Source organism: Podarcis filfolensis, assembly GCF_964270895.1.
Source record: "Podarcis filfolensis genome assembly, chromosome: 3".
Taxonomy (NCBI): Eukaryota; Metazoa; Chordata; class Lepidosauria; order Squamata; family Lacertidae; genus Podarcis; species Podarcis filfolensis.
In genome coordinates this window covers 74,639,762-74,655,275 of record NC_139606.1, presented here as the reverse complement: position 1 = coordinate 74,655,275, position 15,514 = coordinate 74,639,762, and the positions used below count along the sequence as shown (strand labels likewise).

The 15,514-nt window shown below is 41.2% G+C and overlaps 1 protein-coding gene across 4 annotated transcripts; it reads right to left on the bottom strand.

Annotated features, from left to right (window-relative positions):
- Positions 1-2,512: 2,512 nt before the first annotated feature.
- AGT (angiotensinogen) lies at positions 2,513-14,414 on the bottom strand. Of its 4 annotated transcripts, none has more exons than XR_014546238.1 (5): positions 14,275-14,411; positions 9,940-10,732; positions 7,642-8,173; positions 5,806-7,360; positions 2,513-3,892 (listed from the first exon to the last, which is right to left on the bottom strand). XR_014546238.1 is itself a non-coding variant. In XM_083606081.1 (5 exons), exons 2-5 carry the CDS (start codon positions 10,706-10,708, stop codon positions 3,704-3,706), a joined length of 1,374 nt encoding a protein of 457 aa, XP_083462207.1. In that variant the 5' UTR covers positions 10,709-10,732; positions 14,275-14,414; the 3' UTR covers positions 2,513-3,703. The 4 variants fall into 4 exon arrangements, 2 of the variants coding, with proteins under 2 accessions (XP_083462207.1, XP_083462208.1); XR_014546239.1 differs by having other exon boundaries at positions 14,260-14,320; XM_083606081.1 differs by having other exon boundaries at positions 5,806-5,950; positions 7,903-8,173; positions 14,275-14,414.
- Between the last annotated feature and the right edge of the window lie 1,100 nt (positions 14,415-15,514).

The window sequence follows — 15,514 nt, the reverse complement described above, 5'->3', positions numbered from 1 at the left end:
TACGGTGGGATATAGAATTATTTAAATACTTTAAAGAGTTATAAAGATTTTTATTTCCAACTATTTTCACAAAATGGTAGATTGTCATGTCTGCTTGTTGGAGGAATACAAGGATTTTTTTATTGTTGTTGTTTTCAAATGGCACAGCATGCCTGTTTGCCCTGTGATTTTTCCTTTGGGGCCCATCATAAAGAAGGAACCAAATAAATGTGAATTTGGAAAGAAAGCACCCTGCTTATTCATGGTATGTTAGAGTAACATCAAGCCTTTGCAATTTTGTCCACTTCTTTTGTTTGGGGAATCGGTATAGCTAGTATTTAAATACTTCTGGTGAGACTGGGGATGATTGACTGGGGGTTTGCTGATATCATAATATTGAAGCCACCTCCTTGGGATCAAGATACGACTTCCCCAATCATGCTAAATGTTGGGTGTGTTTTCTGCTCTTATTTGCATTTCCTTCAGTATTGATGCACTATTAATAAGAAGCCTCTTGGGCTTGCCGATTGGAAGGTCGGCAGTTCGAATCCGTTCAACGGGGTGAACTCCCACTGCTCTGTCCCAGCTTCTGCCAACCTAGCAGTTTGAAAGCATGCCAGTGCAAACAGATAAATAGGTACTGCTGCAGCGGAAAGGTAAATGGTGTTTCTGTGTGCTCTGGTTTCTGTCACCGTATTCTGTTGCGCCAGAAGCGGTTTAGTCATGCTGGCCACATAAACAGAAAGCTGTCTGTGGGTAAACGCCAGCTCCCTTAGCCTGAAAGCAAGATGAGCGCCGCAATCCCAATGTCGCCTTTGACTGGGCTTAACCTCCAGGGGTCCTTTACGTTTAACCTTTTAGCATTTATGAAGTCCTTTCTGAGTATTCAGTGAGATTATTATCTCAGTAACCTGTACAACAGCACCTTAAAAGTAGGATAATATAATATTAGACATTTCCATAATTTTGGGTATCCCCTTTATATAGCTCTAGCCGTTAATCTGAAAAACCTAATTGGTGACAGGATGTGGCTCAATGCTTGGATGAGAACACACTGGGAGCCCCATTCAAGGAAGGTCCTTCAATATACCCAAAGGAAAGAGTCTAATTTGGAAGTATCATTAAAGGACAGATAATTGCCAAGTTATATATATAAAACATGGGGTTTTTTTCATAATCCAAAATGGGATAATGTAACACTCATGATATGGCACCTCCATTAGTTATCTTCTGGAGTGCTCTATTCATAGTGCAATTTGTAACCTTTAATATCTTAAATGACCCCAGACCACAGTACCTTAAGAAACACCTTGTCCCAAACCTATTAAGATTGATGTTGGGGGACTCTTCGTATTGCCGTTTGAGGTTTGACGAACAGCCACAAGAAGCAGAGCCACTTGTGGAACATTCTCCCAAGGAGCTAGGCTACATATTTAATTTCTTTTCAGTTGGTCTGTTTATTTCAACAGGCTTCTCATTGCTTCATTTAAACTGATTATCACATTGATGTTTTGAGGTTTAATGATTTTAAATTTTTTATGATCTTTAAATGAGATTGCTGCTGCTTTGAGTATTTTATATTTAAAATGGGGCTATAAATATATCAACAGAAATAAAATGACTCAGTCTGTCTCTTGCCCTGTTTCACCCAAATAGAAGGATAATAATTGTTGTAGATAGTAAGAGCTGAGGTGCTTTTGAGGGATGTATGATGTCAGGTGCAAAAAGTAGTAGTAGTAGTAGTAGTATAGCATCCTTCATCCAAAGATCCCAGGGCAGTTTACAACAGAAAAATAAAAAATGAGAATACAAAATACATAGTAAAACAAAAAAACAAACCAATAACCTCCCCAAACGTATTTTTAAAACCATAGAATGCTAACCAGCTGAACACCTGGTTGAAGAGAAACATGCCTAAAGCTATATAATGAGGGCGCTGGGTGAGCCTCCCTAGGGAGAGCGTGCCACAAGCGGGGAGCCACCACAGAAAATGCTTGTTCCCGTGTTGCCACCCTCCGGACTTCTCCTTGGAGGGGGCACACAAAGAAGGGCCTTAGGAACTGCCCACTAGCAGTGCCTCAGCCTTTTCTGGATTGAGCTTCCATTTGTTGGCTCTCATACATCCATTACTGAGGCAAGACAATGTTTCAACACATCCACTGCCACACCTGCAGCTGTAAAGGAGAAGTAGAGCTGTGTGTCAGCAGCATATTTGGACGACGTACACCAGAAGCCCGAATGGCCCCACTCAGATGTTTCATGTAGATGTTAAATAGCACAATGGATAAAATTGAGGAACTCTGAGGAACTCCCCATTGAATGCTCCACGAGACCGAAAAACACTCCCCAGGCATCACCTTCGTGAAACTAACATCCAAATACGACCAGAACCACCACAAAGCGGCGCCACCTACCCCTTACTTCGTAAGTCACTTCAAAAGGATACCAGGGGTGATCGTATCGAAAGCAACTGAAAGGTTGAAGAGAATTAACAGAGATACCCTAATCCCCCCAAAAAAGACTCTTGTTGCCATTATTATGTATTATGTATTCAATTTATTCCCCACCCTTTCAATATTAAAAACAGTTTAAAGCAAATTAGACACAGGAACAGAGTGGGTCATGACAAAATACATATCAGTTATCAAAGGCCAGGGTAAAGAGGGGGCATTGCCCATCTCTTTTACTTCACAAAATGGGAAACCTCAAAAGGGTCTCTGGTGAAGATCTGGGCAGGTTATAGGGGAAGCTATAATTCTTCAGGTTTGCTATCCTCAATATATTTAAGGCTTTATAGTTCACAACCAATTGAGCTCCAAAATGGGCTGGAAACTAGTGCAGGTGATGAAGCACTGGCAAAATATCCTGATATCAACCAGTACTTTTATTTTCATTCCTTATCTGTGTTACCTTCTAGCAGTATCTTCTTTTCCAACCTTTTGATTCAATATTGCTTGATAATCAGAATATTTATTTATTTTTGCTCTGGAGCTGCTTTGGTGTCTCAGGTGAGAAGCCAGCATGCAAATTAAACCTGCAATATGATACACACCTAATATAATTATGGTGAGAACCTAGAGGATTTAGGGAGGGGGGTGAATCTAATAAAAAGGAAAACCTGGCTTACTAAACGTTGAGATTAAATAGCATCTACAATAGGGGCTGAATCTTGATAAGTGAACAGGAAATTATGAAAAAGAAAAGTGCTGCAAAGAATAGAAAACTATTCTTTATGCTCCCTTTAAAAAAAATCCAAACAACAATTCAAAAACTGACCTAAGACTATATTTTCACTGGGGTTGCTTAAACGGCACATCTATTAGAATAGCATTATTAATTCAAGTAAATAAGGCATTGGGATAATGAACACAACCACTGAGCAAGTGATAATCAGGTACAAAAGTATGTTGAACTTTTCTTGGCAGAACAGTACAGATGGCTGGCTTACTGAGCAGTTACATGCAACAGGCAAAGTACAATATTATGGCATTTGTGTGGCACCCTAGATGTTGGTGTAAACAAATCTACCCTCACGCTATCCCCTTAATGGAATAAAGATGTTGCTAAACGCTATTGATAATTTTATCAATATTATAATCGAAAGATACATCAGTTTTGCCATTTCAAAATCTCTAATTAGGACTCGGTGGGATTATAAAAACAGTTGCTAAGCAAGGAAAAGATCAAATGAAGTCTGGAAAGCCACCACCCCCCTTGTGGAAGTTTATGTTCCTTTCAGGGGATTTGTTATTCTGCCAAAATAAAGCTGTGCGCCTGACATTTCATACACTGCTAGCAAAAATGGCTTGTCCAGTGTTATTTTGAGCGCCTCGGTGTCTTGACTTCCTGCTGTGGGGTCTGTTGCTTCATCTGCTGTCCTGGGAGTGAGCTCCAAAAGCTGCTGGTTTATGATCTGGAAGCAGAAAGGAACCCAGTGAATTTGAAAGTCTGGCTCAGCAGAGTATGACAGAAAGAGATGACAAATGCAATCCACGTAAATAAAAAGGTGTGAAAAGTGCTAAGCAAAAGGACTTGGAACGCAGCAAGAAGCAACCCATAATGTTTACAGAAGACTTGTTGAATCAGTTTTGCCCAAAGACTTACTAGGGCAATAAAGTAAAAGTACAGTATGGTCCTGTATTAGAAATATGCTTCACATTAGCAATTCATCTTGGCTGAAATTTCCATACTGATCAGTGATCACTCCATGCATTTAGATAATATTCCCTGACCATTGGCCAGGCTGGCTTATTCCGATGGGCGCTGGATTCCAACGACATCTGGAGAGTCATAAGTTCCCCATCCCTGGTTTATATTAAGAGGCTGTAGAATGCCAGACTAGGTCATTGTTTCATATTCACATAGCTAACATAGAATCCACATCTGTTCTTCCTGATATTATTTCCTTGAAGTATTTATAGACCACTAAACATGGCCGTGGTGTGGTATGGCTACATGCAACTAACTGAAGCAGTTTTCCCAGAAGAATTCAGATACTGCCTGGGAGTCAACACAATCTTCTGGAGAAGCCTTTTGAAATAGTGTTTGTAGCATCTGACAAAACGGGCATAATATTGGAGGGTGTCCAACTTCAGTGGCCTTTGTGCTCTACAAGGCAGGTGTCATTCTGCTGAAGGACCTGAAAAGGAATTTCAGACGTGCCTTTTCCTTTCCTTCCATTTCAAAATATGTAGATAAACAACACTCTGCCATATTTGAGAACTTCAAGTATCTTGAAGTGTTGCTTTGAGGGGTAAATGACTGATTATAAGCCTCCTTAGCAACTTATTTGGCAAGAGTGTTATAAGTGGAACAGGCTGAACACGGGGATAAATATATGTGGTGATGACACGACAGTTTTTGAAGGTGAAAAGCATGCTTGACATTTTGAATGGAGTTGCAGGCATGCTCAACATGTTCCCTGCAACCAATTTCCCATTAAAAGTGTTCCTTGGTCTAGTAGTGTTTTCCTCAGCAGAGACTAAAATGTCTGCTTATACATGTAAATACATATTTGGAAACCTAAAGGGAAGAAGCAAATGGGAAGGGGCTGGTTCTGGGCCTTCTTGGTGGTGGCGCCCTCCCTGTGGAACGCCCTCCCTTCAGATGTCAAGGAAATAAACTATCTGACTTTTAGAAGACACCTGAAGGCAACAGTGTTTAGTGAAGTTTTAAGACTGATGTATTTATTATGTTTTTAGATATGTTTTAAGATGCCCAGAGTGGCTGGGGAGACCCAACCAGATGGGTGGAGTAAAAATCATCATCATCCTTCTCCAAAATGTCTGGTGGGCAGTAGTGCTGTTAGGCTACAGTTTGAGACAACACAGAGGGCTCCATTCAGCAGTATTATCTGGATGGCCCAAAATGCAGCTGTACTGGCTTAACATATTTTTAATAGCAGTAATAACACATTACTATCTAAAAAGTCAACTGCTCAGTGAGTCCAGAGTCTAAAATTGCCTAACAGTAAACACAATTTCTTGCTGGAAAAAGGCTAAGAACCCTTTTTTCTCCTCTCTTCGTCCTCCCTTTCACTCAACACTGCAGTCTTTTGAGGCTTCTTTTCATTTTTAAAATCATTCATCTGTATGTAACGTCTTATCTCCCCCTTTGTGCTCTGATTCCTCGAGCCCTTGTCCTCTCATAGCGTTGTCTTTGGTCCCATGCCTTCCTGGCATCTGCTCCAAATGTTCATCTTTCGCCCACTACAGATTTTGCTCTCTACAACAACTAGCCTGCTCTCTATTCTGTTGTTTACATGGACTTTGTCTCTGTGTGGAAGATGGAAAGCGCCTGCGCTTTTGCGTAGAAAATAGACCGTACCTTCCCAACAGTTATGTTGTTGTCACTTAGTCGTGTGAGGTTGGCTTTATTTCCAAGCAGGTAAGACAGGGGCATTTTGCCAAGGAGTTCCTGTATATCATATGTGCTTTCCAAGCACACCTTTGGCAAAGTCAGCTGGATTTGTCTAAAGAAGATACAAGAAGGGAGAAAGAGAGGAAAATATATTAGCAAATTTGTGTATGCTGATTTATATGTGGAGATCAGGGCCGGCCTGCCCATGAGGCAGACTGAGGCACCAGCCTCAGGCGGCAGAATCTCACAGGGCAGTATCCCTGTAGGTGCCTTGCCCACCTCTGACACCAGAGAAGGACTCGCAGAAGCTTCCAGTGAGATCTTGCAGAGCTGGCACAAGCTGTCTTGAGAGTTCTGTGAGAAGTCACAAGATCTCACTGGGAGCTGCTGGCACCACCATGCAACCCCAGTGAGCCAGACTTTGCCCGGGGGGGGGCAGGGAGGGGGGAGGAACTTCCTGTTTTGCCAAGGCAAAATAGGACAGGCTGCCCCAATGGATGTGCAAATTTAGAAATGTCAAAGGTGACAAGGCAAGCCAGCTAAATCCCCACTGAAGTCACCCCCAGGTCAAGTCTTCAATTTGCACCACACCCCAAGTGAGCACAAGGCTGGATCTAGACGCATCAAAAAAGTGTTTCAGGAAAACGTGTTGTAAACCTCATTATGGGAAATCACATTGGTGAAAGACAGGACTCCACAGCGCCTTCTGGTGTCACAGTGTTATAACACATAAAACAATTTTCTTGACTAATATAGCTGGGTCCTAAATCAGCTCCTCTCCAATCCATTTACTGTACTTCCAATTAATTTCCATCAATTTAATTACCCTAGTCATTACCTCCCAAATCATCTTTAGACAAAATAATGTAATAGAATTATGACAAGCAATAAAAAATACGTCTTCTTGGGGAAAGGTTTGGTGTGATCACGTTTTGGTTATTGCCCTTATATATTTTTTAATATGTGTTTACTATGTAAGGCACCCTGAGAACTTTGGGTATAAGATGGACACAAATATGGTGAATTTTTTAAAAAATCACCTTACTTCCCCAGATAAATATCCCACCCAACAACTCAGATCACCCCCAATCCATTTTCTTCCAAAGTCAAAATCTACCCATTCAGGGCACTTTAGAAAATGATTTGGGGCCCATGCATCTGTTTCTAGCAACACCCTGCTCTTGGGCAAAACACTCTCATGGAAACCCTTTAAAATTTGAGTAAGAGGCAGAACAGAGATGATTCCTATGTCTGCCCTCTCTCATAGTATGCTCATAACATCCACCTAAGTATCAGGGGAAATAGATCTTATTTTGTTCTGGGCCCCTGTGAGGATACTTAATCCCTCACGGATGCCCAGCACAAAATAAGGGAGGGCATGCATTGCTCCCTTTCCCCTCTTTCTTTTAACAAAGTAAAGAAAAAGGGAGCTCTTCACCAAACCTCTCCTTGGCTTAGCATACAGAGATAATAAGTGAGATTATAAAACAGATTTAGGAGGGGAAAGGAGAAAGGTTGTTTTCTGCTGCTCCAGAGAAGCGGACACGGAGCAATGGTTCCAAACTACAAGAAAGAAGATTCCACCTAAACATTAGGAAGAACTTCCTGACAGTAAGAGCTGTTCGACAGTGGAGTTTGCTGCCAAGGAGTGTGGTGGAGTCTCCTTCTTTGGAGGTCTTTAAGCAGAGGCTTGACAACCATATGTCAGGAGTGCTCTGATGGTGTTTCCTGCTTGGCAGGGGGTTGGACTCGATGGCCCTTGTAGTCTCTTCCAACTCTATGATTCTATGATTCTATGAAAACTAGACAGCTCTGTTATTTATTTTTATAAAGGCAGAGGGTGCAAATACTCTTTGCTGGCATTTCTAAATACCTGTTGATCAAGATTTAAATGTTGTTGTCAATGACAGGTATTACTATTTGGACTGAGGTGGCTGAGTTTAACTTGGAGAAACTCTGTCATTACCAGTTCTCTGGCAACTGGATCTAAGTGAAAAGAGACAGCTATCCCACCTGACTGTTGCTGGTCCCACAAATATGTAATGTTGCATAAACAAAGTATACCTTGGGGACAGTCCCACCAGCCATTCGTTGGAAAGAACCTTCATGGAATATTGATTTTCAACACTGGCCAGGTCACTGTTATTGGTGGGCTGCAAAAGCAGCAGAAATAAATCCTGGCTGAGAGGAATTTTGATGGAAGAAATGTTCTGGCTGGGATCACATTTATGCTGAAAGGTTCCAGTTATTCTCATCATTGGTACAGGGATTGTTTTGTGTGAACTGAGCCAGAATTCCTGAGGTTCTTTCAGTAGGGAGGCTCCCTTTACAGAGACTGAAAACAAAAATCGGAATATGGTTATAGGGAGAAAGGAATTGATTTTTTAATCCATTTGGTTGGTTCATAAAGTGCCACACTGGCGGAAATTTCTTTTAATTCATTATTTAAAACATTTACTCCCCACTCTGTTTCTTTAACAGAATTCAGATGACTAACAACAGCAATTTAATATGACTTTTTAAAAAAATGAAGAACAGCAAAATAAAACAGTAAAATTGACTGTTAAATTCAATTAAACCCTCCTCCCATTTTTTTGCCAGAGTGGTAAAAGAGAAAATCCATAATTCCTTGGGGTTATTCTAGAAGAAATCACTAATGGGTGGAACAATTAATTGATGCAAAAGTCAATTACACACTAACGCTACTTCAATGAATTGGGCTTATTGCTTTTAATGCTTTAGTTGAGATTTCTGCATTGCAGGGGGTTGGACTAGATGACCCTCGGGTTCTCTTCCAACTCTACAATTCTATGATTCTATGATTTTTAGTTAAGGAATCTTGAGGACCCTCTTATTCTATACACCTGAAAAAGGTAAAGGACCCCTAACAGTTAAGTCCAGTCACGACCAACTCTGGGGTTGCGAGCTCATCTCGCTTTACTGGCTGAGGGAGCTGATGTTTGTCCACAGACAGTTTTTCCAGGTCATGTGGTCAGCATGACTAAGCCGCATCTGGCGAAACCAGAGTAGCGCATGGAAACGCCATTTATCTTCCCACCGGAGCAGTACCAATTTATCTACTTGCACTTTGACATGCTTTCGAACTGCTAGGTGGGCAGGAGCAGGGACCAAGCAATGGGAGCTCACCCCGTTGCAGGGATTCAAACCCCTGATCTTCCAATCGGCAACCCCAAGAGGCTCAGTGGTTTAGACCACAGTGCCACCCGTGTCCCTTCTATACACCTAGTGCTGTGTAAAAAGAAACAAAAAAAACCCATTGACTCTGCAAACCTACTAGAAACTTTAAGCATGCACTTGGACTGTTTAGAAGCTTTTTTCTTTTTCAGTAGACTTTGGAGCCCCGTTAGATGCTCCAAGAATTTCCAGTGGCTGTTGTGTGAGCCAAGGCGTATTGTTATAGGAGCACACTACAAATTCCTCACCTATTTGCACATCCCTACTGCTGATTAGCTATCGTTGCTTTGAAAGATGGGGGAAAGGTAGAGAGAGTGGCCCACTGAAGGCTTCTCATGAAAATATCAATGTGCGTGCACACATGTCCACATAACACAGCAGACAGGCTGATTTCATTGCCGCAAGATATTGACTGAAATAATTTTTATGGGAATTGCTTCTGTCCTTTAAACCAGATGAAATCAATTATTGCTCCCTCAATATCTATTTCCTGTGGTAGGCGGGAACAGAAATTCAATCTGCAGAGCAGTATACTACAAGGCTTTGACTTCCTGTGCCAGAGACAAACTGTGGCAGTAGCTACTGCATGTGATATTGCCTATGACATTTAGCTGTCCATCTTTGAAAACAGCTGGTGTAAAACCTAGCTGGGCAATTCTTACATTAGCACAGTCTTAGGGAAGCATGTGCAAGCCATCAAAGACATGGACTTACCTGTAAGTGTACAGATATAAATTTTCAGACACGCGTGAGAGGATTTCCCACGTTAGAATAGAAGATTTAATACTCAAAAAGTGAACAGCGTGGCATTATGGGGTACATAAATTCAGTTCACCTGATGAAAATTTGATTCCCTATAGAATTGCTACTGGTTTCAACAAGTTGGAATTCTCCCTGCTCACTTACCTTTGAAATGAGTGTAAGTTGCTAACAGGAGGTTAGTTTCTGGATCAATGTCTGCCAGCAAACTCTTACTTTGGTGAGTGCCTTTGACAAAAGCATTCATTTCTTCTGCTGCCTTTGTGGGGTTTGTAAAGTCCACAGCTCGTACGAAGAGATTCATGTTTGGAAAGACCAAATCATTGACAAAGGACTCAGATAAACGGATTTCGGGGGCAGAGAAAAGCCAGGAGAACTTCAAGAAGAACAGCTGATCATCTTCTTTTGCGTGAAATGGACTTTTAGCAATGCTGCTCAGAACAGAGAATACTTTGCGCCCATCAATTCTGTAGGTGCAGTTTGGATTAACGGATGAGGAGTCAAATCCTAAAAAAATCTGCAATTCCTTTGCTGTTTCACCAGAGGCCCCTAAATAGAAGGCTAGCAAGGACTCGTAGCTGAATGTGGGGGACAGAAGAATATTTTCTTCCTTGTGCATTTTCCTCAGTTGTTCATAGAAACGTGCACCAATAATATAAATTGGGTCTCTCAGCTCTCTCCGTAAATGACTTCTTCCCTCGCTCTTGTTTCTGACACCCTCCTCATGGGCCGAGCTGATGTGAGATAAATTTGAGACGGGGACAAAATTATTCACCTGCTGTTCCCTGTCTTCCACTTTCTTGCAACCAGTTAGGTTTCCTATGTCGAACAGATAGAATGGGTGGACGTAGACCCGGTCACAGCCCACAATGGTAATGCAGAGAAGGAAGCACAAAAAACTCACTCCGGGGTTCATGTTTGACTGCAACTTCAGCAATGTCTGTTGAAGAAGGAAAAAAGCAACAAAGGGAAGTTTTGTGAGTTTGCCAAGCATTTATTTCTGCCAGGTAAAATGGCTACTCAAGCCACAACCAGTTAACGGGAGGTACTTTGTTATAATCTTCTGCCCTGGGTGGAAATGCTTCTAGTCTGTGGCTTGCTAGGCTTATTGGCCCAGACTGAGATTAAAAGGCCTGTGCTCACCCGTATCAGTTAACAAAACCACAATCAGATCTAAGGGATACTATGCAAAAAAGCTGTAACTGACTGATCACATTGTGTATTTGAGTCACGTTTTAGATCAGTGGTTCCCAAAGGGGGCACTGGAGGTGCAAAAGACTATCATTGGATCAAGCTCATCAGTTTTACTGAAATAATCAAACCAAATAGTTTTAATTGGATTATGAAGAAATGTGCAATTAATTGTTAACTGCCTTGACTTTCATTGTGTTGTTAACTTCCCCAGTGCAGGCTGCTATTCTGAATAATGCTTTTTATATGGTAAGGTAGGGTAGGGTAGGGAGCACTGGGGGTGAGTTTATGGAACCAAGGGGATAGTGGCCTGAAAAACAAGGGGAACCTCTGCTTTAGAACCTGGGAATCTGGCTGCTTTCTATATCACAACTACTAGATGCTGTAAGCTTTCTTTCTTTTCCTGCTCAACCAGGAATCATGTGAAAATATGAAGCTGTCTTATAAAGAATCATGCCATGGGTCTATTTAGCTAATAACTGGCTATTTGGCAGCAAGTCCTAAAGATCTCAGATAGGGATGATGATGGTGATGATGATGAATACTATTATTATTATTACCCTATGACCTGAAATCCAGGGGGTTGGACTAGATGAGCCAGTGTGGTGTAGTGGTTAAGAGCGGTAGTCTCGTAATCTGGGGAACCGGGTTCGCGTCTCCGCTCCTCCACATGCAGCTGCTGGGTGACCTTGGGCTAGTCACACTTCTCTGAAGTCTCTCAGCCCCACTCACCTCACAGAGTGTTTGTTGTGGGGGAGGAAGGGAAAGGAGAATGTTAGCCGCTTTGAGACTCCTTAAAGGGAGTGAAAGGCGGGATATCAAATCCAAACTCTTCTTCTTCTTCTTCCTTGGGACTCCTTCCAACTCTATGATTCTATTATCCTTATTTATGTAGGCTGTACAAGAATGAACTTGTGACTTTCTGTACTCAAAGCAATAGTGAAACCTGGTCACCTACGCAATGGGTAAGAGCTGCATCTCTTTGCTTTTTTAAATTCCCCTTTTTAATTTATGCATGAATTTTTAAGAACATTTTTATAAATTACTCACTGGTATATGGCACCACTTAGACTAAAAACAACAACAAAAACCAGAAATTACTGACTGTTGTTGGAGATGCAAAATGCCTAGAACAAATATATTCCACATTATGTGGACATTATGTACAAAAATCCAGATATTCTGAAATTCAGTATTCTCAGAAATTTCCCAAGAGATTCAATGGTAATACTGTTTGGTTAATATTATTTCTATTATTTCCTCAAACCACTTGGCAGCTGCAGCTGGTTCACAATCCTTAATAATAATAATAATAATAATAATAATAATAATAATAATAATATTACTGTAAGCCTGGGAGGCTTACAGTACATATAAAAACATCCTGCTTTATGTTGTCCCATCTGGCAGTAGTTTAATATGACCTTTGAAAAGAGAAGACCCTTTCCAAAATATCTCTGTTAGTGCTGTGCCCTTGCATCATCCAACAGAGATGGTTGGGCCAGTTAGTACCAGCTAGAACCTGAATATGGTCCTTTGTTTGAAGACTTGTCCAGGCCAAGTCTGGTTTAAAGATTAAAAAAATAAACAAATCTGAGCACACAGGAGGGACCCTGAAGTTGCACAGCAGGGTCAGCCGGTACATAGGACATCTGGTCGTAGTCTTCCTCCTATGATGAGATGTGCCACATTTCTATTTTAATTAGAAGAACTATTTCTAAACTTGCATCTCTACATTAGCTTGTACAATGTTTTATGCAAATCTGAGTCTTCATTCCCCTACCCCTGTTGCAACACTTTTTTTTGCAGTGTATAAGGAGCCACTCCATCTACACGCTCTGGCACACTGATCATTGTGGGCAGAGGCCCATATACACAGGGCTTCTCCTGCAGACATCCATGCCTAATAGCTCAGTTGGTTAAAGTGTGGTGCTGATAACACCAAGGTTGCAGGTTTGATCCCCGTATGGGACAGCTGCATATTCCTGCCTTGAACTAGATGATTCTCAGAGCCCCTTCTGTAGCCACTAAGGCACGGTAGAGAATCTGTCAGACCTCTGAGGTAAGGTCAGAATTACAACTCTGCAGCCCTTTTCTATCCAAGATGCCATTTATTTATTTTTAAATGCATGAAGCAGCCTAGTTACTTTTCTCAGCTGAGAATCTTTCGTTATGCAGATAACCAGGATGTTTTCCTCCTTTTTCTTGCACAGGTCTCAGCTTTTGAGTAAGGTTTGGTTATCTTTCTCAGACTGATAGCATAAAGACCAAGAGCACCACAGCGATTTCCCACACTTCATCGCAAGACTCTTCCTAACTGAAGGCCACAGCCTTTTCACCTCTTCTGACACCATCCTTTTCTCTCTTCCCATGACTGTACTGAACATCCACAGTAAATAAAAAAAATTCAGTCAGCTTCTTAGCTATTTCATCTAACTTCACATAGGTGTTAAAATATTTAATTCCTTTCCATTTTTACTACCTCTCTTTACATTTATTTGCAATCTGTACATCTCAAGGGCCATTGAGGAAACCCAGTCAGATGTGTGGGGTATAAATAAATAATTATTATTATTATTAGGGGAGTTAGCCCTTGACTTCTGCAAAATGTTGATTCTACCTTACGGCTGCAAATGTATATGTTGCAAATTAATGTACTGCACTAAGCTAACCTGTTTCTTGCCATCTTAGAGAAAAATAATAATTAACCTTGTTAGCTTTAGGACATAAAATAAGGCACACACATTATCTTAGAGCATATAAGAAGAATCCTAGTGGATCAGCTCCAAGGTCTCACTGGTCCAGCATTCTCTTATGACTCCTGCCATTCAGATTCTGCTGGGAAGCCCATAGCGCCACAGTCAGGACATGAGCAGAACAGCATCTCCTACTCATGATCCCCAGCAAGTGAAATTCCAAGGCAGGCTGCCATCACAACTATTTATAGCCTTATATTCCATGAACCTATCTAAATCTCTTTTTTAAGCTATCCAAGTTGCAGCCATGGCTACATCCCTTGTTGAGGTGCAGCAGCCAGAGCTGTGCACAGTATTCCATGTGTGGTCTCAACATACATTTGTATAAATGCATTATTAAGGAACCTCTGTTGGGGGGGGGGACGTCAAACTGTAACACATATGAATTTGTGAAAAGGATAGACACTTATTTCCTACCAATAGGGTGAAATAATAATATGAATAACAGTGCTATTTAGATACTCCCTTTTGCATCATTTTCCCCTCAACAATTATAAGGTCTGCAAATGAGTATATACACCTCTCTCACACTCACTGTCTTGTGAAGTGGATCTCCTGCCGTTTCCTGCGCTCAGGATCTGACTCCAAGTGACAATTTGTGCTCCTATTTTATCCCCCTGATTGCCTAACCTAAGTTACACATTAGCTGCCCCCTCTGCTCTCTGACTCCAATGCACAGTGTCCTGAGATATGTGTTTTTCCATGTATTTGTAATCATTGCTCTTTCCTTTTCCTCGTGAGAAGAGCAAACATTGGCTAAGGAGGCCGCTTCATCAGTTCCGAGTTTGCTGTCTCCTCACAGTATTTTTCCTCATCTGTTCTCTGTCCCCTAAAAGAGAAGCAACTCAAATGAGGACCTCATCCTGCAGGGGGAACAATGGGACATAGCAGGAAGTTGTGTAAATAGTCTCTAGCACAGCTTTTGTATATTCTAAACAGGGACAGTGCTCTTCAGGGAAAAGCTCAGGCCTTAAGAGTAGAACTCAATGTCATGCTAAGGCCATCGTTCTACCGGCGCAAGCATTTATGTTTCTAATATGGAATTATTTCCCCACTCTTCCCACCACACGATACTCTGGGGTTTTTCTCAATCCCCCAGAGCTCATTGGAGTTCAGTGCACAGGGAGAAGAGGGAGAAATGCCCTATTGCAGCAATAGGATTCATTGCAAGTGCAACCATTTAGTTGAATCCAGCCTTTAAGAATTAGGACCTTCAGCATAATTATATAAACCTTTGTTGGAAAAAAACCTTCATTTACTAAAAATTAAATGAACTGTTTAAAATTATATGATTGCCCCTCTACAGTATTATGTTTTTAAATGAATTGTGTTAGGTAACAATTGACTAATAATAATAATAATAATAATAATACAGTGGTACCTCGGGTTAAGTACTTAATTCATTCTTGAGGTCCGTTCTTAACCTGAAACTGTTCTTAACCTGAAGCACCACTTTAGCTAATGGGGCCTCCTGTTGCCGCCATGCCGCCAGAGCACAATTTCTGTTCTCATCCTGAAGCAAAGTACTTAACCCGAGGTACTATCTCTGGGTTAGTTGAGTCTGTAACCTGAAGCGTATGTAACCTGAAGTGTATGTAACCCAAGGTACCACTGTAATAATAATAGAAGCTTATTAAAAATAATACACTCCATGACACTACACACACAGAGTGCTTTTTTCTTAAAAATAATGTTTAGGGGTACTCTCATTTTCCTACTCATATTGAAATACTACCCCTCAATGAGGCCAAACATAGATTCACAAAGTGTTTAGG